Here is a 23,917-nt window from a genome sequence, read left to right on the forward strand (position 1 = left end):
TCCAACCGCTTTTTGCAAAAAATGGTTGAAAAAAATTAATTGCAAAAACGTAGTGTGAAACCAGCCTACCATGTAATTCTCATTCCAGAACACTGCCAGCCTATTGAGTGCATTTCCACCTGTGCTATATCATAGTATAGCAAAGAGGAATATGTACTGTGCTTGGCCAGAGAGGTAAAGGGAAAAGGCCGTGTGTGCTCTACTGGCAAACAGCCCAGCTTTGGTTCCAAATCCTGAAATGCTCAAAAATAGCAGACACAGCATTAAAATCACCTTGTGTAAATTAGAAATCTTTTAAAACAAACCCAACATCTACACTTAAGACCTGAAAAATCCTTAATGGGATTTACAGCAATCCAGAAGACGCGTAAGCTTTGATGCATACCATTGCACAATTTTTGTACCAACAATCTTTTTCACATTCTTCTACTAAATTATTAAGAATGCATGACTAGGTAAATTAGCATTTTGCTGAGCACACTTACAGCACTATGTATTCATGGTCATTTTGGTACCTAAAAAGCCTTTAGGGTGCATTCACACATACCGGATCCGCAGCGGATTTTCTGCTGCGCGCAGCAGATTTCATCTAAATAACGGAACACAGCATCAAATCTGCACCATCAAATCTGCTGCGGATCAGCTGCAGATCCTTAATCCTCTGCACTGTTCCCATGCTGTTTGGTGTAAAATTCTCTGTCTGGTAAGGCCGCTAGGGGCACTGGTGTCCTTCAGCGCCAATCCGGAGGCGGGGTCTGGGGTGGATTAGCACTTGGGTCGGTAGCCCCGCCCCTAAGTGCTCCTAAGGACCTTACCAGGGACAGAGGATTTCATTACAATCAGCACAACAACAGTGCCATGGATAAAGGTATGAGACATACCTTCATCCTCAGTGCCCCCAGCCTACTAGGGAGCTATCAGCAGGTTATATTCATCTAACCTGGTGATAGTTCCCCTTTAAAGAAACAGAAATATGTAAAATGCACAAAAAGGCTTTATTTGCATGCTGTTTTCTTGGAAGAGCGGCCTTCAACCAAACATAGTTTTACGGCGAGTGTTTACCAAGCATGTTTTACTGACAGAAATGACCTTTAAAAAAGTTCAATTAAAATGTCACTTTTAGATGAGATTCCTCAAGCCTCATTCATATGGAACCAAGGATTCTGACAACTCTGGAAAGACCATCAACGAAAAGAAAAATAAATGGAACAAAACCATCTTTAAAGCTTAGCTGAGTTCCATTCTTCTGGGTTAACTCACCGTCACACATTTTCAAGCTTTGAAAAAGAAAAAAGCAGAAAGAATGTTTCAGATTGCCACCACTATAATCATGTTACAAAGCCAATACATCAAGTCAATAAAGGAAAAAGCTACAGAGAAATTCTTGAAAATAACAGTGAATATGGTCTCTAACTTCAAATTCGATTACGCCAACTCAGAAATGATCAAATACTAATACTATTACCCAAAACCAATGAAATGCAATCACTAAAGATTCATCTAATCATTCTAAACATTCAGATATTTGAATAAAACAAGTTATTTGGTGGTGGATTTATATGAACTGAATTTTCCCCTGCTCATTTAGCTGTTAGGCTGCGTTCACACATACCTGATGGAGGATATACGGTCTGTATACCGGCTATATACCACGGACTCACCTCTTCAAATCATTAGGACACTACTGAGCTGATAGAACTGTGTCAGTACACTAGAGTAGTGCTTTAACTAGGGCTGGGCAATTAATCAAATTCATTTTGGAGCCTGTACCACAACAGCCAGCTATAGAGAGGCAACTTGCCTCCTGGGGGCTGAGAGGGACCCCCAACCTGTACAATTGTCTGGCAAGAAGGCACTGGTACAGTGGTGGATGACTACGGGTGGGGGGGCTCTTACTATAGGGACATTGCCTTCAGGGGGTATATTGAAGGTGAAGTGTAACTGCCAGCTACTATACATGTGGTATTCTACTTACTTGGCGAGAGCTCCTACACTACATAGAGAACAAGAGGAAGCCTATACTATATAGGGGCACAGGGTGGCCTGACTACTGTTTGGAGGCACATATTGAGCATAACTACTTATAGGAGAGCACAGTTAGGCTGAGTTCACACTACGTTTTTGCAATTTGTTTTTTTGATCAGTTTTTGCAAAATGACTTCCATCATAAAAAGAAACAAATCAAAACGGACAGATTTTTTTTTTAATGGCCATAAAATTGAGGTAGTCTACATTTTGTGTATGTAAAAAGAATGGATAAGTTTTTCCATCCGTTTTTTACAAAAACAGATGAAAAAAACACTGCAAAAATGTAGTGTGAACCCAGTCGTAGGCTATGCTCACACAAGGTAGGTTTTGAATTAATCACGACCATTGTTGCCGATTCGCAACAATGGCCGTTGTTAATTCAAAACTGATGTACTGCACTCTATGGAATCCTGGCCTGAGGGTATACACATAGTATACACTTAGGCCGGGATTCCAGGTGCTGAGGATGAAGACAAGTTTCTTATGTTCATCCACAGCAAAATTTTCCTGCAGTTTATTCCCTATGCTAAAGAGGTATTTTGGTGCACAGGGGCCGGACTACGGCTCTTAGTGCACCGATCCGCCCTGGCTGGCTTGCCATCCAGTCGGCCTGCTCTGCTGATATTCATTAGGAGGGGTGGGCTAGCCGGGCGGATCGGTGCATTGGGGCTGTAGTCCCAAACCCAGTGCGCCAAAATGCCTCATTAGCATAGGAAATAGAATTAATCGTGCCTTGTAAAGGTAAAGCATAGGGGTGCTGAGCAGTCCATCGCCTATGTTAAAGATGACTCCAGATCCCCTGCATGCCGGACAGACAGGACCAATGGACCCCAAATGGCTGCACTACCACACCAAAAGTAAAAGGGAAAATACAACCTTTAAAACAACAATACAGCTATGTAGATAAAATAACGTAAAAGTTATTAAAATGATAGCTCTTTGAATGCAGCGTCCAAAAAGGTTGTGTTCTTACAAGGCTCAATACTAAACACTATGTAAGGGTGATGTGTAGTATGTAATGATAGAATAATATTAATATATAACGGCACCATGCTTGATGCAGGCCACTAAGAGGACACTGGTCACATACAGATCCAGTGTACCGCTATCCTACACATCCCTTTTGGAAAATATTGACCAACAGGGAGAAGAGCCATGATTAAGGACCTTTGAGTCTGAAACGCGTCATATGTTTTTAAGATGAATGAGAAAGTTTTGGATTTTTAAGAAAAAGCTGAAGAGCATTATGGAGTTTTTCCATAAGAATATTGATCCCTTGGAGTCCTGAGTCTCTTCGTGCTTTTCCAATTATTGATGGGACTATTCATAAACAAGATGGAGGTGCTAACAGCAATTTGAGTGATTTGTCTCTTTTTCAAATACCCAGTGGTGCATTGGATTAAGAGCATATCTCGTTCCAGGACCGTGCTTCTAATCCAAATCCACTCTTAAACCAAAGCAAATTTTTCCATAAGAAATTATTCAAATGCAGACAATTAGTTCCACACCCTAAAAGTAATCATTTTATATTGTGAATAACATGTAGCACAGATAAAACAAACATTTATAAACAGTTGAATTTGTTATATTATATGTTATTGTACTGTATAGCAATCAGCATGTGGAGTATAATGTATTGTAAGTGCATAAACCTGAAATAACAGCAGCTGTTTGCAGATATAAGAAAAAAACTGCAGATCCCCATAATGCAGTAGCGTAGTACAACAGGCTAGAATAGAGAAGCAGGGCTGCTGCCAGAGGTCTGTGTGGTCACATGACAGCAATGGGGAAGGGTGTAAGTTCAGCATGGACCAATCAGGACTGACAGAGGCTGCAGGGAGCAAGAAGGAATGAGCAGGGCATATGTTGGCACATACATGCAGCACTCTGTCCGGGGAGAGAGGGGTTACAGCTATGAAGAGATTACCTCCACAGTCCTGTCCCCGATGTAAGCCCCAGCCTGAAGTGGATCTGCTCTGATTTGGAAGGTGAGGGAGACTTCCTGGGTCAGAGTACAGTGCTGTAGACCCCGCTATGCAGACCATGACCCTCCCCCACTCACCCCCCCCCCCCCCACCCAGTAAAGGGAGCTCTTAAACCAAAGCAATGCTCTTAAACCAAGCCACAATTTTGAAAAACTGTGAGCTCTTAAACCAAAATGCTCTTAAACATAGTAACTCTTAAACCAATGTACCACTGTATATACTATAGGATGTAATGTAAAGGAATCATGTAATGTATACTATAGGATGTAATGTACAGGGCTCCCTGTGATGTATACTATAGGATGTAATGTACAGGGCTCCCTGTGATGTATACTATAGGATGTAATGTACAGGGCTCCATGTGATGTATACTATAGGATGCAATGTAGGGGGCTCCATGTGATGTATACTATAGGATGTAATGTACAGGACTCCCTGTGATGTATACTATAGGATGTAATGTAGGGGGCTCCATGTGATGTATACTATAGGATGTAATTTACGGGGCTCCCTGTGATGTATACTATAGGATGTAATGTACGGGGCTCCCTGTGATGTATACTATAGGATGTAATGTATACTATAGGATGTAATGTATAGGGCTCCCTGTGATGTATACTATAGGATGTAATGTATAGGGCTCCCTGTGATGTATACTATAGTATGTAATGTATAGGGCTCCCTGTGATGTATACTATAGGATGTAATGTACAGGGCTCCATGTGATGTATACTATAGGATGTAATGTATAGGGCTCCCTGTGATGTATACTATAGGATGTAATGTATAGGGCTCCCTGTGATGTATACTATAGTATGTAATGTATAGGGCTCCCTGTGATGTATACTATAGGATGTAATGTACAGGGCTTCCTGTGATGTATACTATAGGATGTAATGTACGGGGCTCCCTGTGATGTATACTATAGGATGTAATGTACGGGGCTCCCTGTGATGTATACTATAGGATGTAATGTACGGGGCTCCATGTGATGTATACTATAGGATGTAATGTACAGGGCTCCATGTGATGTATACTATAGGATAGGGCTGGGCGATATGGCCTAAAATTTATATCACGATATAATTTGATGCATGCACGATATAACGATATATCACGATATATAAAAAAATTTTTGTGTGTATACTCACCCCCCCCCCTTGCCAGTCATCAGCCTTCCCCTGTGCCAGTGATCAGCCCTCCCCTATGCCTTCAGCCCCCTTTGTGCCAGTTATCACCCCCCTTGCCAGTCATCAGCCTTCCCCTGTGCCATCAGCCCACCCTGTGCCAGTGATCAGCCCTCCCCTGTGCCATCAGCCCCCCTTGCGCCAGTCATCAGCCCCCCTTGCGCCAGTCATCAGCCCTCCCCTTGCGCCAGTCGTCAGCCTTCCCCTTGCGCCAGTCATCAGCCCACCCCTGTGCCATCAGCCCCCCTTGCGCCAGTCATCAGCCCCCCTTGCGCCAGTCATCAGCCCTCCCCTTGCGCCAGTCATCAGCCCTCCCCTGTGCCATCAGCCCCCCTTGCGCCAGTCATCAGCCCCCCTTGCGCCAGTCATCAGCCCCCCTTGCGCCAGTCATCAGCCCCCCTTGCGCCAGTCATCAGCCCTCCCCTGTGCCATCAGCCCCCCTTGCGCCAGTCATCAGCCCCCCTTGCGCCAGTCATCAGCCCTCCCCTTGCGCCAGTCATCAGCCCTCCCCTTGCACCAGTCATCAGCCCTCCCCTTGCGCCAGTCATCAGCCCTCCCCTTGCGCCAGTCATCAGCCCTCCCCTTGCACCAGTCATCAGCCTTCCCCTTGCGCCAGTCATCAGCCTTCCCCTTGCGCCAGTCATCAGCCTTCCCCTTGCGCCAGTCATCAGCCTTCCCCTTGCGCCACTCATCAGCCTTCCCCTTGCGCCACTCATCAGCCTTCCCCTTGCGCCACTCATCAGCCTTCCCCTTGCGCCAGTCATCAGCCCCCCGTTGCCAGTCATCAGCCCCCCGTTGCCAGTCATCAGCCCCCCAGTGCCAGTCATCAGCCCCCCGTTGCCAGTCATCAGCCCCCCGTTGCCAGTCATCAGCCCCCCCCCCCAGTGCCAGTCATCTCCCCTCTCAGTTTTCCAGCCATTTCATGTGGCAGCCATCATGTCCCCCCAGCCAGGGCCATCATCAGCCCCATGCCAAGCCATCTGCCGCCCCCGACCCCTCTGCTACTTACCTTTCCTGCAGGGCTGGCTGATGGAGTCCGCGAGGCGAGACGGGCCGCGTCTTCTTCCCAGCATGCACTGGGAGACCTGACGTCACACGCATCAGCGCGCTAGCGCGCTGATGATGCGTGAACGGAAGGCCCTGCAGCGCAGTACCACGGAGCGGTAAGTGAGAAGCTTATTCACTACCGCTCCGAGGTATATCGTGATATGACGATATGCCAAAAATCTATATCGTCAACCGAATTGATGACGATATTTTGGCATATCGTTTATATCGCCCAGCCCTACTATAGGATGAAATGTATACTATAGGATGTAATGTATAGGGCTCCCTGTGATGTATACTGTAGGATGTAATGTACAGGACTCCCTGTGATGTATACTATAGGATGTAATGTATACTATAAGATGTAATATATAGGGCTCCCTGTGATGTATACTATAGGATGTAATGTATACTATAGGATGTAATGTATAGGGCTCCCTGTGATGTATACTATAGGATGTAATGTACAGGGCTCCCTGTGATGTGTACTATAGTATGTAATGTATAGGGCTCCCTGTGATGTATACTATAGGATGTAATGTACAGGACTCCCTGTGATGTATAATATAGGATGTAATGTACGGGGCTCCCTGTGATGTATACTATAGGATGTAATGTACGGGACTCCCTGTGATGTGTACTATAGTATGTAATGTATAGGGCTCCCTGTGATGTATACTATAGGATGTAATGTACAGGACTCCCTGTGATGTATAATATAGGATGTAATGTACGGGGCTCCCTGTGATGTATACTATAGGATGTAATGTACGGGACTCCCTGTGATGTATACTATAGGATGTAATGTACAGGACTCCCTGTGATGTATACTATAGGATGTAATATATAGGGCTCCCTGTGATGTATACTATAGGATGTAATGTACGAAGCTCCCTGTGATGTATACTATAGGATGTAATGTACGGAGCTCCCTGTGATGTATACTATAGTATGTAATGTACAGGACTCCCTGTGATGTATACTATAGGATGTAATATATAGGGCTCCCTGTGATGTATACTATAGGATGTAATGTATAGGGCTCCATGTGATGTATACTATAGTATGTAATGTATAGGGCTCCCTGTGATGTATACTATAGGATGTAATGTACAGGACTCCCAGTGATGTATACTATAGGATGTAATGTACAGGGCTCCCTGTGATGTATACTATAGGATGTAATGTACGGGGCTCCCTGTGATGTATACTATAGGATGTAATGTACGGGGCTCCCTGTGATGTATACTATAGGATGTAATGTACGGGACTCCCTGTGATGTATACTATAGTATGTAATGTACAGGACTCCCTGTGATGTATACTATAGGATGTAATATATAGGGCTCCCTGTGATGTATACTATAGGATGTAATGTATAGGGCTCCATGTGATGTATACTATAGGATGTAATGTACAGGACTCCCAGTGATGTATACTATAGAATGTAATGTACGGGGCTCCCTGTGATGTATACTATAGGATGTAATGTACAGGGCTCCCTGTGATGTATACTATAGGATGTAATGTACAGGGCTCCCTGTGATGTATACTATAGGATGTAATGTATAGGGCTCCATGTGATGTATACTATAGGATGTAATGTACAGGACTCCCAGTGATGTATACTATAGGATGTAATGTACAGGGCTCCATGTGATGTATACTGTAGGATGTAATGTACGGGGCTCCCTGTGATGTATACTATAGGATGTAATGTACAGGTCTCCCTGTGATGTATACTATAGGATGTAATGTACAGGGCTCCCTGTGATGTATACTATAGGATGTAATGTACGGGGCTCCCTGTGATGTATACTATAGGATGTAATGTACGGGGCTCCCTGTGATGTATACTATAGGATGTAATGTATAGGACTCCCTGTGATGTATACTATAGGATGTAATGTACGGGGCTCCCTGTGATGTATACTATAGGATGTATTGTATAGGGCTCCCTGTGATGTATACTATAGGATGTATTGTATAGGGCTCCCTGTGATGTATACTATAGGATGTAATGTACAGGACTCCCAGTGATGTATACTATAGGATGTAATGTACAGGACTCCCTGTGATGTATACTATAGGATGTAATGTACAGGACTCCCTGTGATGTATACTATAGGATGTAATATATAGGGCTCCCTGTGATGTATACTATAGGATGTAATGTACGGGGCTCCCTGTGATGTATACTATAGGATGTAATGTACAGGGCTGCATATGATGTATACTATAGGATGTAATGTACGGGGCTCCCTGTGATGTATACTATAGGATGTAATGTATAGGGCTCCATGTGATGTATACTATAGGATGTAATGTACAGGGCTCCATGTGATGTATACTATAGGATGTAATGTATAGGGCTCCCTGTGATGTATACTATAGAATGTAATGTACGGGGCTCCCTGTGATGTAAACTATAGGATGTAATGTATAGGGCTCCATGTGATGTATACTATAGGATGTAATGTACGGGGCTCCCTGTGATGTATACAATAGGATGTAATGTATACTATAGGATGCAATGTATAGGGCTCCCTGTGATGTATACTATAGGTTGTAATGTATACTATAAGATGTAATATATAGGGCTCCCTGTGATGTATACTATAGGATGTAATGTACAGGACTCCCTGTGATGTATACTATAGGATGTAATGTACAGGTCTCCCTGTGATGTATACTATAGGATGTAATGTATAGGGCTCCCTGTGATGTATACTATAGGATGTAATGTATAGGGCTCCCTGTGATGAATACTATAGGATGTAATGTACAGGACTCCCTGTGATGTATACTATAGGATGTAATGTATAGGGCTCCCTGTGATGTATACTATAGGATGTAATGTATAGGGCTCCCTGTGATGTATACTATAGGATGTAATATATAGGGCTCCCTGTGATGTATACTATAGGATGTAAAGTATAGGGCTCCCTGTGATGTATACTATAGGATGTAATGTACAGGGCTCCCTGTGATGTATACTGTAGGATGTAATGTACAGGGCTCCCTGTGATGTATACTATAGGATGTAATGTACGGGGCTCCATGTGATGTATACTATAGGATGTAATGTACGGGGCTCCCTGTGATGTATACTATAGGATGTAATGTATAGGGCTCCATGTGATGTATACTATAGGATGTAATGTAAAGGGCTCCCTGTGATGTATACAATAGGATGTAATGTATACTATAGGATGTAATGTACAGGGCTCCCTGTGATGTATACTATAGGATGTAATGTACAGGGCTCCCTGTGATGTATACTATAGGATGTAATGTACAGGGCTCCATGTGATGTATACTATAGGATGTAATGTACGGGGCTCCCTGTGATGTATACTATAGGATGTAATGTATAGGGCTCCATGTGATGTATACTATAGGATGTAATGTAAAGGGCTCCCTGTGATGTATACAATAGGATGTAATGTATACTATAGGATGCAATGTATAGGGCTCCCTGTGATGTATACTATAGGATGTAATGTATACTATAGTATGTAATGTATAGGGCTCCCTGTGATGTATACTATAGGTTGTAATGTATACTATAAGATGTAATATATAGGGCTCCCTGTGATGTATACTATAGGTTGTAATGTACAGGGCTCCCTGTGATGTATACTATAGGATGTAATGTACAGGTCTCCCTGTGATGTATACTATAGGATGTAATGTATAGGGCTCCCTGTGATGTATACTATAGGATGTAATGTACGGGGCTCCCTGTGATGTATACTATAGGATGTAATGTATAGGGCTCCCTGTGATGTATACTATAGGATGTAATATATAGGGCTCCATGTGATGTATACTATAGGATGTAATGTATAGGACTCCCTGTGATGTATACTATAGGATGTAATGTACGGGGCTCCCTGTGATGTATACTATAGGATGTATTGTATAGGGCTCCCTGTGATGTATACTATAGAATGTAATGTATAGGACTCCCTGTGATGTATACTATAGGATGTAATGTACAGGACTCCCTGTGATGTATACTATAGGATGTAATATATAGGGCTCCCTGTGATGTATACTATAGGATGTAATGTACGGGGCTCCCTGTGATGTATACTATAGGATGTAATATATAGGGCTCCCTGTGATGTATACTATAGGATGTAATGTACGGGGCTCCCTGTGATGTATACTATAGGATGTAATATATAGGGCTCCCTGTGATGTATACTATAGGATGTAATGTACAGGGCTCCATGTGATGTATACTATAGGATGTAATGTACGGGGCTCCCTGTGATGTATACTATAGGATGTAATATACGGGGCTCCCTGTGATGTATACTATAGGATGTAATGTACAGGGCTCCATATGATGTATACTATAGGATGTAATGTACGGGGCTCCCTGTGATGTATACTATAGGATGTATTGTATAGGGCTCCCTGTGATGTATACTATAGGATGTAATGTATAGGGCTCCCTGTGATGTATACTATAGGATGTAATGTATAGGGCTCCCTGTGATGTATACTATAGGATGTAATATATAGGGCTCCCTGTGATGTATACTATAGGATGTAATGTACGGGGCTCCCTGTGATGTATACTATAGGATGTAATGTACGGGGCTCCCTGTGATGTATACTATAGGATGTAATATATAGGGCTCCCTGTGATGTATACTATAGGATGTAATGTACAGGGCTCCCTGTGATGTATACTATAGGATGTAATGTACGGGGCTCCATGTGATGTATACTATAGGATGTAATGTATAGGGCTCCCTGTGATGTATACAATAGGATGTAATGTATACTATAGGATGCAATGTATAGGGCTCCCTGTGATGTATACTATAAAATGTAACGTATACTATAGTATGTAATGTATAGGGCTCCCTGTGATGTATACTATAGGTTGTAATGTATACTATAAGATGTAATATATAGGGCTCCCTGTGATGTATACTATAGGATGTAATGTACAGGTCTCCCTGTGATGTATACTATAGGATGTAATGTACGGGGCTCCCTGTGATGTATACTATAGGATGTAATGTACAGGTCTCCCTGTGATGTATACTATAGGATGTAATGTACAGGGCTCCCTGTGATGTATACTATAGGATGTAATGTACATGGCTCCCTGTGATGTATACTATAGGATGTAATGTACAGGGCTCCCTGTAATGTATACTATAGGATGTAATGTAGGGGGCTCCCTGTGATGTATACTATAGGATGTAATGTATAGGGCTTCCTGTGATGTATACTATAGTATGTAATATACAGGGCTCCCTGTGATGTATACTATAGGATGTAATGTACAGGGCTTCCTGTGATGTATACTATAGGATGTAATGTACGGGGCTCCCTGTGATGTATACTATAGGATGTAATGTATAGGGCTCCATGTGATGTATACTATAGGATGTAATGTATAGGGCTTCCTGTGATGTATACTATAGGATGTAATGTACAGGACTCTCTGTGATGTATACTATAGGATGTAATGTATAGGGCTCCCTGTGATGTATACTATAGGATGTAATGTACAGGTCTCCCTGTGATGTATACTATAGGATGTAATGTATAGGGCTCCCTGTGATGTATACTATAGGATGTAATGTACAGGTCTCCCTGTGATGTATACTATAGGATGTAATGTACGGGGCTCCCAGTGATGTATACTATAGGATGTAATGTACGGGGCTCCCTGTGATGTATACTATAGGATGTAATGTACGGGGCTCCATGTAATGTATACTATAGGATGTAATGTACAGGGCTCCCTGTGATGTATACTATAGGATGTAATGTACAGGACTCCCTGTGATGTATACTATAGGATGTAATGTACAGGGCTCCCTGTGATGTATACTATAGGATGTAATGTATAGGGCTCCCTGTGATGTATACTATAGGATGTAATGTATAGGGCTCCCTGTGGTGTATACTATAGGATGTAATGTATACCCCCCTCCCTATATCCTGACACATTACCCTCCCTGTGAAGTGGGTGACACGCTGTTCCCGGATGTCAGGCATGTCTGATGTAAGAGCCGTGCAATGTCTGGTGACTGTGGTGTCAGCATCAAGGCAGAACACTACGTTTGTGTGTGTATAAATTATATATATATATATATATATATATATATATATATCAAAACACAAATACCGCAGCACTCAGTGAAGATTCCTGGCCCGGTGCCGTAGCTCACACCCCGATCCACGGGTGTCTATATAAATATTCAAAAAGTAACCGCAGCACACAGGACTTTGGTGAAAAATAAATCTGTATTGGTGATTAATCCATACAAACACACGGAAAAAATAAGCGACGTTTCGACGTCTCAATGACGTCTTTCTCAAGCCAGTGAATACATTTCCAAGCAAACATGTGATTTATATATCCTGTGCAAAGCAATTAATGACGTGTTCATTTCACACACATGATATTCAAATTAGCTAGCGTGAATAAATATATATAAATAATAAGGGAACAACAAGTTCCAAAGTGACAAAGTGAATATATCTTATATAAGAATTCATAATAGTCAACACAATTATATACAAATATACAAAATGAAAAACATATCGGAGCAGTTGTGATTCCCTCATACGTCGTGATCAGCAGCATCAACCAGGAAATGGATACTTGAACCGCACGCCGTAGGTGGAACGCACGGCCATCTTAGATTGCACCACCAGAGATGTAGCGTCCTGTTGCTAGAGTAACTAGTGACGTCAGGGGTAAACATGATTGGAGTGTATAGTAGCTTATAATGTACCGTGAGACCGACCTATTAACACATTCATCCGTTCTCCCGTGTTGTACGGTGGACAGCGCCCATTAAGACAGTATCCACCGTCTCTGATGATCCATTCGTGGGATGTCCGCGGATGTCTGTGGGGGCTCAACGGTATAGGTGATTGTTCAGACCATAGATGTCTCGTAAGTACTAGCCAGGATCCATAATGTCTCGGGGTGTAAATAGATGTTGATGCTGCCGTTTCACTACTTCTGAGTTGTCACTTATTCTGCTCCGAGTGATAGGCTTTCCAATAGTTTAATCTGAAATAATCAAATAAAGAAAATTAGTATTAGTATCATTATATCTCATAACAAATATATCAAAATCAATATTATTGTTCTCTGTTAAAATGTATTCATCATACTAAGATGTGTCAGCAACTGCGCTAATGGACAGAACTGCATAGTTCAAGTAGCATTTCAGGCATAATCTTATATGGCATAATTTATTTAATGTAACAATATTTAGGTAGGATTTTAAACTCCACATTCAATCCATGGGGTTTTAAAGAATTAAGCCGGAATATCCATTCCAATTCTCTACGTTTTAACATAGATATGCGATCACCCCCCCTCCACGGTTGGGGGATGTGATCAATGTACATCAATTTTAAATCGCTCTCTCTATGTCGTGCCTCTATAAAATGTTTAGAGACTGGGAGATCAAGTTTTCCTTTTCGTATGGTGTATCTGTGTTGTGTTATTCTGGTTTTGGCATCATAAGTGGTTTCCCCCACATATATCAGATTACAAGGGCACCATAGGACATAGATAATGTATTCAGTATTGCAATTAATGAATTTGTTAATTCTGTATGTCTTTCCAGTGCCCGGATGTACGAACACCTGTCCTCTCTGGACATATCTGCAGTTGACGCAACTACCACACGGGAAACTGCCCACGGTGCGAGGACCTAAAAAGGTAAGTACAGTGCTGTTTATCTTTACATCGGTCTTAACCACTATATCTCTAATATTCCTAGCTCTCTTATAGGACATCAACGGTCTATTACTCAGAGTGGAAATATGAGGGTAGCTTTGTTCTATGATGTGCCAATGTTTATTGATGATTTGAGAGATTTGTGGGCTAAGTGAATTATATGTAGATACATAAGGAATCCGTTGTTCACTATGCCTCCGTGTTTGTGTAGTTAATAGTGTGTTTCTATCCATGGGTTTAACTGTCTCAATGTGTTGCTGTATCAAGTTTCTAGGGTATCCCCTTGTTTGAAAATTATGAGCCAGTAACTCCACTGATTGGTCCAATTTGGTATCCTCTGATACAATGCGTTTTGCTCTCAGAAACTGGCTTTTGGGTAGACCACGAATCATCCTAGGAGGATGATTCGACTCATACCTCAACAGTGTGTTCTTATCTGTATTCTTCACAAATAAATCAGTTCCTAGTTTGTTCCCTATTTTGTACACTCGTGTGTCCAAAAAGGAAACCTCAGATGATGAATGTGACATGGTGAATTGTATGTCTCTGTCAATGGTGTTAAGGTATTCCCAAAAATCCATCAGTTGTGATTCAGTGCCATTCCAGATGATGAAGACGTCATCTATGAATCTGAACCATCCCAGCAAATACTGGGCATGGTCAGATCCATAGATGTACGTCTCCTCTAACTGCGCTACAAACAGATTTGCGTAAGTAGGTGCCACCGGACTACCCATCGCGGTACCTCTTTGTTGTAAATAGTACTGTTTGTTAAAGAGAAAAAAATTATTAGTCAGAATCAAATGTAAAAGCTCTAATAAAAAATTTTGACAAGGAGGTGTGAAAGTAGTGTTGTTCAATACATGTCTAATCGCATTAAGGCCTTTCTCAGTGGAGATAGAAGTATATAAACTCGCTATGTCTAAAGAGGCAAGAATGACAGATTCTGAAATTACAATATCTTTGATCTTAAGAATAAAATCTGAAGTATCTCGTACATAAGATTTCATGTTAACTACATGATCCTGTAAAATCTTATCTAGGAAAATGGAAGTTTTGCTTAATACTGAATCCCTCCCTGAGACAATTGGTCTCCCTGGGGGATTCCGTAGGTCTTTATGAATCTTCGGTAGAAGATACAATCTTGGGGTCTGAGGATATTCGACCCAAAGAAATTGACTTAGTTTTTTGTCAATAATGTTGTCTCTGTGTGCCTCATCAATTTTAATTCTCAGTCTTTGTTTTACAGAATTTGTCGGGTCACCAGTCAACGGTAAGTATGTATTCGTGTCGGATAATTGTCGTTCTGCTTCTGTTATGTATGTTGTCGTATCCATCACCACTATCCCTCCCCCCTTATCAGCGGGTTTTATAGTCAATGTGTCATCTTTTGTCAATTCCTTCAAAGCTAGATCCTCCTCCTTTGTCAAATTTGGTTTTTTTAAAAAACCTTCCGGTGTCTGACTTCTCAATCTGCTAATATCTTGTCTTACTAGAGTCATGTATGTTTCCAGCGCATGTGATGACGTGAGAGGAACAAAATCACTTTTGTTAAATAAATTTAAATCATCTGCAGACAATTCACAGACAACATTCTGGGTTTGTACGGCAGGTGATTTATTCATCATGTCACTCCAAATGTTTAACTTAATACGCCTGAAAAAAAGAAATAAATTTAATTCTACCTCAAACCAGTCAGTAACAGTATCAGGACAATAAGATAATCCTTTACTCAGTACTTTAAGTTGTGAATTAGTAATTTTTTTCTCTTTAACAAACAGTACTATTTACAACAAAGAGGTACCGCGATGGGTAGTCCGGTGGCACCTACTTACGCAAATCTGTTTGTAGCGCAGTTAGAGGAGACGTACATCTATGGATCTGACCATGCCCAGTATTTGCTGGGATGGTTCAGATTCATAGATGACGTCTTCATCATCTGGAATGGCACTGAATCACAACTGATGGATTTTTGGGAATACCTTAACACCATTGACAGAGACATACAATTCACCATGTCACATTCATCATCTGAGGTTTCCTTTTTGGACACACGAGTGTACAAAATAGGGAACAAACTAGGAACTGATTTATTTGTGAAGAATACAGATAAGAACACACTGTTGAGGTATGAGTCGAATCATCCTCCTAGGATGATTCGTGGTCTACCCAAAAGCCAGTTTCTGAGAGCAAAACGCATTGTATCAGAGGATACCAAATTGGACCAATCAGTGGAGTTACTGGCTCATAATTTTCAAACAAGGGGATACCCTAGAAACTTGATACAGCAACACATTGAGACAGTTAAACCCATGGATAGAAACACACTATTAACTACACAAACACGGAGGCATAGTGAACAACGGATTCCTTATGTATCTACATATAATTCACTTAGCCCACAAATCTCTCAAATCATCAATAAACATTGGCACATCATAGAACAAAGCTACCCTCATATTTCCACTCTGAGTAATAGACCGTTGATGTCCTATAAGAGAGCTAGGAATATTAGAGATATAGTGGTTAAGACCGATGTAAAGATAAACAGCACTGTACTTACCTTTTTAGGTCCTCGCACCGTGGGCAGTTTCCCGTGTGGTAGTTGCGTCAACTGCAGATATGTCCAGAGAGGACAGGTGTTCGTACATCCGGGCACTGGAAAGACATACAGAATTAACAAATTCATTAATTGCAATACTGAATACATTATCTATGTCCTATGGTGCCCTTGTAATCTGATATATGTGGGGGAAACCACTTATGATGCCAAAACCAGAATAACACAACACAGATACACCATACGAAAAGGAAAACTTGATCTCCCAGTCTCTAAACATTTTATAGAGGCACGACATAGAGAGAGCGATTTAAAATTGATGTACATTGATCACATCCCCCAACCGTGGAGGGGGGGTGATCGCATATCTATGTTAAAACGTAGAGAATTGGAATGGATATTCCGGCTTAATTCTTTAAAACCCCATGGATTGAATGTGGAGTTTAAAATCCTACCTAAATATTGTTACATTAAATAAATTATGCCATATAAGATTATGCCTGAAATGCTACTTGAACTATGCAGTTCTGTCCATTAGCGCAGTTGCTGACACATCTTAGTATGATGAATACATTTTAACAGAGAACAATAATATTGATTTTGATATATTTGTTATGAGATATAATGATACTAATACTAATTTTCTTTATTTGATTATTTCAGATTAAACTATTGGAAAGCCTATCACTCGGAGCAGAATAAGTGACAACTCAGAAGTAGTGAAACGGCAGCATCAACATCTATTTACACCCCGAGACATTATGGATCCTGGCTAGTACTTACGAGACATCTATGGTCTGAACAATCACCTATACCGTTGAGCCCCCACAGACATCCGCGGACATCCCACGAATGGATCATCAGAGACGGTGGATACTGTCTTAATGGGCGCTGTCCACCGTACAACACGGGAGAACGGATGAATGTGTTAATAGGTCGGTCTCACGGTACATTATAAGCTACTATACACTCCAATCATGTTTACCCCTGACGTCACTAGTTACTCTAGCAACAGGACGCTACATCTCTGGTGGTGCAATCTAAGATGGCCGTGCGTTCCACCTACGGCGTGCGGTTCAAGTATCCATTTCCTGGTTGATGCTGCTGATCACGACGTATGAGGGAATCACAACTGCTCCGATATGTTTTTCATTTTGTATATTTGTATATAATTGTGTTGACTATTATGAATTCTTATATAAGATATATTCACTTTGTCACTTTGGAACTTGTTGTTCCCTTATTATTTATATATATTTATTCACGCTAGCTAATTTGAATATCATGTGTGTGAAATGAACACGTCATTAATTGCTTTGCACAGGATATATAAATCACATGTTTGCTTGGAAATGTATTCACTGGCTTGAGAAAGACGTCATTGAGACGTCGAAACGTCGCTTATTTTTTCCGTGTGTTTGTATGGATTAATCACCAATACAGATTTATTTTTCACCAAAGTCCTGTGTGCTGCGGTTACTTTTTGAATATTTATATATATATATATATATATATATATATATATATATATATACAGACACACATACACAATGATCGTGATAGTGACAGAGGGGCAGGGGACACGGTACAGGCGATGAGTACACCGGCTCCACCTGCCGCCGCTTGTCTCTGTAGGACACGAGAAGGGCACAGAGCAGCCTCCTCCTCCTCTAGCCGCCTACCTATACCGGGCACACCTGGCCGCTACTCACCAGCCTCCGGCCGATGTCAGCCCCCGGCGTTACTGTGTTCCCGGTCCTATATTCTGCATAGTGTAGCGCATCTGAGGACGCCATGCCGCTACTGGAGGTTGCCATGACAGACTGAAGAGGACGGTGGCCGCAGAGCTCAGGCAGAGCACAGCGATTGCAAACTATGCGGAAGTGGAACTTTTCCAATTGCTGTACGGCGTCTCGTGCAGGTACCGGGAATACAGAGGCAGAGCAGCGGCCTGAGAGTGCGCACAGCGCTCCTGCTAGCCACATAGTGCTCTATTACCAGTGTCAGCTACAACCCATTGCCTCCAGCTACTCTGCTAGTCACATTGAACAGTGCCTTATTTCTAGTGCCAAGCAAACAGTCCCCCCATTTCTAGTGCCATCCACAGCCTCTTTGTTTAGTACCCACCAGTGCCAGCCACATAGTGGCCCTAATGCCATCCCCATCCTCCATAACAGTGCCCACCACCAGACAATGCGCCCATAAATAATGCCTGCAAGTTGCAACTGCTTCTCCTAGTAGTGCCCATCAGGCAGTGCCCCTATTAATAGTGTCACCCCCAGCCTCTCTTATAATAGTGCCCATCAGGCAGTGCCCCTAATCATAGTGTCACCCCCAGCCTCTCTTATAATAGTGCCCATCAGGCAGTGCCCCTATTAATAGTGTCACCCCCAGCCTCTCTTATAATAGTGCCCATCAGGCAGTGCCCCTATTAATAGTGTCACCCCCAGCCTCTCTTATAATAGTGCCCATCAGGCAGTGCCCCTAATCATAGTGTCACCCCCAGCCTCTCTTATAATAGTGCCCATCAGGCAGTGCCCCTATTAATAGTGTCACCCCCAGCCTCTATTATAATAGTGCCCATCAGACAGTACCCCTATAAATAGTGTCACCCCCAGCCTATCTTATAATAGTGCCCATCAGACAGTGCCCCTATTAATAGTCACCCCCAGCCTCTCTTATAATAGTGCCCATCAGACAGTACCTCTATAAATAGTGTCACCCCCAGCCTCTATTATAATAGTGCCCATCAGACAGTACCCCTACAAATAGTGTCACCCCCAGCCTATCTTATAATAGTGCCCATCAGACAGTGCCCCTATTAATAGTCACCCCCAGCCTCACTTATAATAGTGCCCATCAGACAGTGCCCCTATTAATAGTCACCCCCAGCCTCGCTTATAATAGTGCCCATCAGACAGTGCCCCTATTAATAGTGTCACCCCCAGCCTCTCTTATAATAGTGCCCATCAGGCAGTGCCCCTATTAATAGTGTCACCCCCAGCCTCTCTTATAATAGTGCCCATCAGGCAGTGCCCCTATTAATAGTGTCACCCCCAGCCTCTCTTATAATAGTGCCCATCAGACAGTACCCCTATAAATAGTGTCACCCCCAGCCTCTATTATAATAGTGCCCATCAGACAGTACCCCTATAAATAGTCTCACCCCAGCCTATCTTATAATAGTGCCCATCAGACAGTGCCCCTATTAATAGTCACCCCCAGCCTCACTTATAATAGTGCCCATCAGACAGTGCCCCTATTAATAGTCACCCCCAGCCTCGCTTATAATAGTGCCCATCAGACAGTGCCCCTATTAATAGTGTCACCCCCAGCCTCTCTTATAATAGTGCCCATCAGGCAGTGCCCCTATTAATAGTGTCACCCCCAGCCTCTCTTATAATAGTGCCCATCAGGCAGTGCCCCTATTAATAGTGTCACCCCCAGCCTCTCTGTATAATGACAATCACACATTGCCCCCATTAATAGTGCCAGCCACAGCCTCTCTGTATAATGTGGATCACACAGTGCCCCCATTAATAGTGCCTGCCACAGCCTCTCCTAATAGTGCCCATACAGTACGTACTACATCATGGGACTAGGAGTGCAGGGGATTCTGTTACTGGAGCCCTTATTGTGGAGCTATCCCCTCTGTTCCAGTCCCTGGCTGTGACTTGCTTACAGCTTCTCCTGTGCACATTAAGACAATTTTGAATTAATGTGTCCCTATGAGTGTTCCTTTGAGAGGCAAAGTGTGCAGGGGTTAACAACAGATGCCTTACTTTAAATGATGGATGTCCATGGTGTAGCATGCTGCAGAAAATAATTTCTAATCTTTTGAAATATACCAATTTCCATGACAGGTTAATGTGCTGTCCAAGACTATACCATGTGAAACAACAGCTCCCAGTATGACCTGAGCAATGGTGAGGGTATGCTACGGGTTGTTTTTCATCCATATTCACTGCAGACCTCAAAGGTGTACTCCAGACGGGAGGGCTTTTTTTAACCTATGGCCGCGGAGGGGGTGGATGACGGCAACAACATCCACTTACCTCCCTGGTTCAAGCACCAGATCCCTTATCGTGCTGCTCTGTTCCTGTGCCTTGCAGTTTCCTGGTCTGTGACGCGGCTTGAGACGTGACTTTCCAGCACATTAAACGGGCTTAATGGCTAAGCGTGCCGGAAACATCACGTCTCAAGCCGCGTCATAGACCAGGAAGCAACCAGGGCACCGAAGTAGCGTGATGCAGGGCCTGGTGCTAAAACCGGGGAGGTTCCATCCATAGCTAAATAAGCCCTCCCACCGGAGTACCCCATAAGCGCCTTTTTATGCAGTTGGGGATAGAATGTGGAGCCACTGTAGCCTGATCGTCACTACACATGACCATGGATAACACAGTCTGTGCATTTGCCTAGAGCCTGTAGGGCTCTATAGACTTTTGCCTGCTTTACAAGTGCATGGTCCGTGTCTGCAGGTGTCACACAAAATGTCAGTCCTTGGCTGCCCACAATCACAGACCATGCACCACAGAGAATTTACGGATGTGTGTAAGGGACAGTTGAGCAGATTACTGACAGGACACAGTCAGGCAGAACACTTAGTAGAGCAACCTGAGAATAGGCAGGCACTCTAAATGATCTAAAGTAATAGGAGTGTGTTCATGTAAAGAAAAAAAACAAGGTGCACAACAAAAGAGAAAGCTTGAGACTATGGCTAGAACTCCCATTCAAAAATGTAATAAAGTTTTACCACCTTCATTAGACTCACAGACTAACAGTTAAAAAACACAGCTGTGTACAGACATGTTCAAAATGTGCCAGCAGCTCGCATGAGGGTACCATGCAGAAGACGACAGAGGGCAGCTGGAAAAGGAAGCTGGGCACTAACACAGGTACGTGTGGCATTACACACTGCCCATTCAAATCAATGGATTGTCTGTGTAATCTAGGACAGGTCCTACGATGTGAAAGATGTTCTTTCTAACAACTTTCCACTCTAGTTATTGGTTATATAGTTTTTACAGGTCAAACACATTTATTAAACCTTTCTCCTGTAAAAACTCACCATCAATACCTGCATCAGTAAGTCGTTCTAATACATGGTAAAACATGTCAGGCTTTGCTGAAGGATTTTTGGCTATGCAGAACCACTGCAACGTGTGAACCCAGCCATACAGGAAATCATTGTGCCTCATGTACCTGAGGGACTTCTTTTATGCAAGGGCCCTATTACACCAAAAGATGTCTGATAGATTATCTGATTGTTTCAGCCAAAGCCAGGAACGGACTATAAACAGAGAACAGGTTGTAAAGATAAGACTGAGATTTCTCCTCTTTTCAAATCCATTCCTGGCTTTGGCTGAAAAAAATCTGTAAAATAATCTGTCAGACATCTTTTGGTGTAATAGGCCTTTACTGTAAATCAGCGACCTGTTGCAGGAACAGCTTAAGATGTTTATTTAAAAATTACTTGTCCCCAGATCTGATCTTCACATTTGTAGAGATTGCAACATTTGTACATTTTAAAGGGTGTTTTTAATTTCATGGTCGGTAACCTTTATATAAGCTAAATGTATTCCATAACTCATATAGTAAGTACAGTATTCCAGTCATTTGTCATTATTCTGTGTACTGTAATTTACCTTTCTGTGGTGCTGGTTTAGTGGTTCTATACTTAGGGAGAATCCTTTGACATTTGGCCTGACTTAACATATTAAAAACCACCTTATGCAGTTCCATATATTATTTATGTACCTTGCTGTACTCAGTAAAGCATTAGAAAAATGGAATCAAAGTCCTAAATCTGTTATTGCCACTTTCAGTGATTTTGTGCAAGTCGTCTATGGAATACAAAATAAAGTCAAACATATATCTCAGTGAACAAACTAAGAATTATCCTCATAATGAAGCTAATGCTGCGGGGCTCCTGATACCTGTTTCTCCACATTGCTTCTTTGCTCTTCGCTTCTCTTGAGTGAAATGTAAAAAGCAGAAACCCAGCTGAGGATCTGAGAGAATCCTAGTCACTCGTTTCTGTAATCATAAAGGACACTGAATTAACATAGACTGTGTCCTACATTATTTAACACGGTTGTGGATCAGGATAGCATTACTGACTTTGTCCTGTCTTTTATCTTTTTCTTTTCTGAGACTCTTCATTTTACTAGTTTATAAAAAAAATGTGATACTGCTAACATGTATTCAGGTATTATTGATGTTCCAGGTATTGATGAGTATGTATTAAGCTACGAATGACCAAAACTATTCAAGTGTAAAAGGTAAATGCTGAGACTAAATACATTTTTAGGCTATGTTCACACTGCGTACGAATCCGTATGCAGGTCTTACGCTGCCGTACATGTGCGGCTGAAACTACGGGCGTGCGAAAAATCGACATGCGGCCGGATGCGTACGCACCGCGAACATACGCCCGTAGTACAGTAATGCTTCCCTAGTTTGTTTCAAAGCGATCTGAGGCAGGTCATTTACTTGGAAATCTTCACCCAGCCCCGTAAACCACACAGAACCTTTTGGATCGAAAAATCAAGTTCAATTTGGCTGAAATAAGTACTTTGTACGGGGCCGCATGGAAATCCACAGCTGTGAGTTTCAACATTTCCGTCCTCAAACAATGGTCTTGTTCATTTTTCACGGCGCCGCATACAATCCCGCCGTAAGCTCATATGTAGTGTGCACTGTGCGGGCGTATATCGTATACTTTCAAGCGAAAGCATCAACCTCAAAACATGCGTATATTCGCGGTTCGCACTACGGACGGATTCATACGCAGTGTGAACATAGCCTCACTGTGACAAAGTAATGGCTGTGGACCAACTGCACTACATAACCATTTAGGCTTTGGGCAATGCTCAGGTAGTAGTAGGTTTTCATCCTTTTTCTACTCTCTGGGAGGTGGAAGCTACTAGAGGGTAATAATTTGCTTCCTAAGTTCAGTATAGGTAGCGGCTGGCCTAGTGGACCTGAAGACAGTGGTTACCAAGGAGTCAAGAACAGCAAGTTGTGAGCCCATGGGCAGTGGGCACGAGAGCATAGTGAGAACCAGGCAGAAAAGTTGTGGCAGACAGCACACGTTTATCATCTTCAATCCAGGTAAGGCACAGGAGGGTTCAAGTAGAAATAGAATCAGAAAAAGAATACAGCACACCTTGATATTGACACAGGGAACCACAATAGAAATGCTATGAATCTAGGAAAGTACAGATTGGGAAGGAATGATAATGGGACTTGACTGTCAGTACATCTACATCTAATTCTTATTGTCAGTTTGTTGCATAACTATGATTTTTTATTTGGCCTTGTTCTATTCATGTTTTTTTTTATTCCATCAATCCTTTACAAGCTAATATTG

General features: G+C 42.3%; 1 protein-coding gene across 1 annotated transcript in view; it reads right to left on the reverse strand.

Moving 5' to 3' along the window:
• The window catches only part of DNAJC15 (DnaJ heat shock protein family (Hsp40) member C15), a 43,717-nt gene extending 25,259 nt beyond the window's left edge, over positions 1–18,458 (reverse strand). The window contains exon 1 of the mRNA XM_069972305.1: positions 18,258–18,458. Coding sequence (XP_069828406.1) covers positions 18,258–18,362 — 105 coding nt within the window. The 5' untranslated portion in view covers positions 18,363–18,458. The remainder of the gene's footprint in view (positions 1–18,257) is intronic.
• Positions 18,459–23,917: the final 5,459 nt, after the last annotated feature.

The sequence above is a fragment of the Dendropsophus ebraccatus genome, chromosome 5, assembly GCF_027789765.1.
Source record: "Dendropsophus ebraccatus isolate aDenEbr1 chromosome 5, aDenEbr1.pat, whole genome shotgun sequence".
Taxonomy (NCBI): Eukaryota; Metazoa; Chordata; class Amphibia; order Anura; family Hylidae; genus Dendropsophus; species Dendropsophus ebraccatus.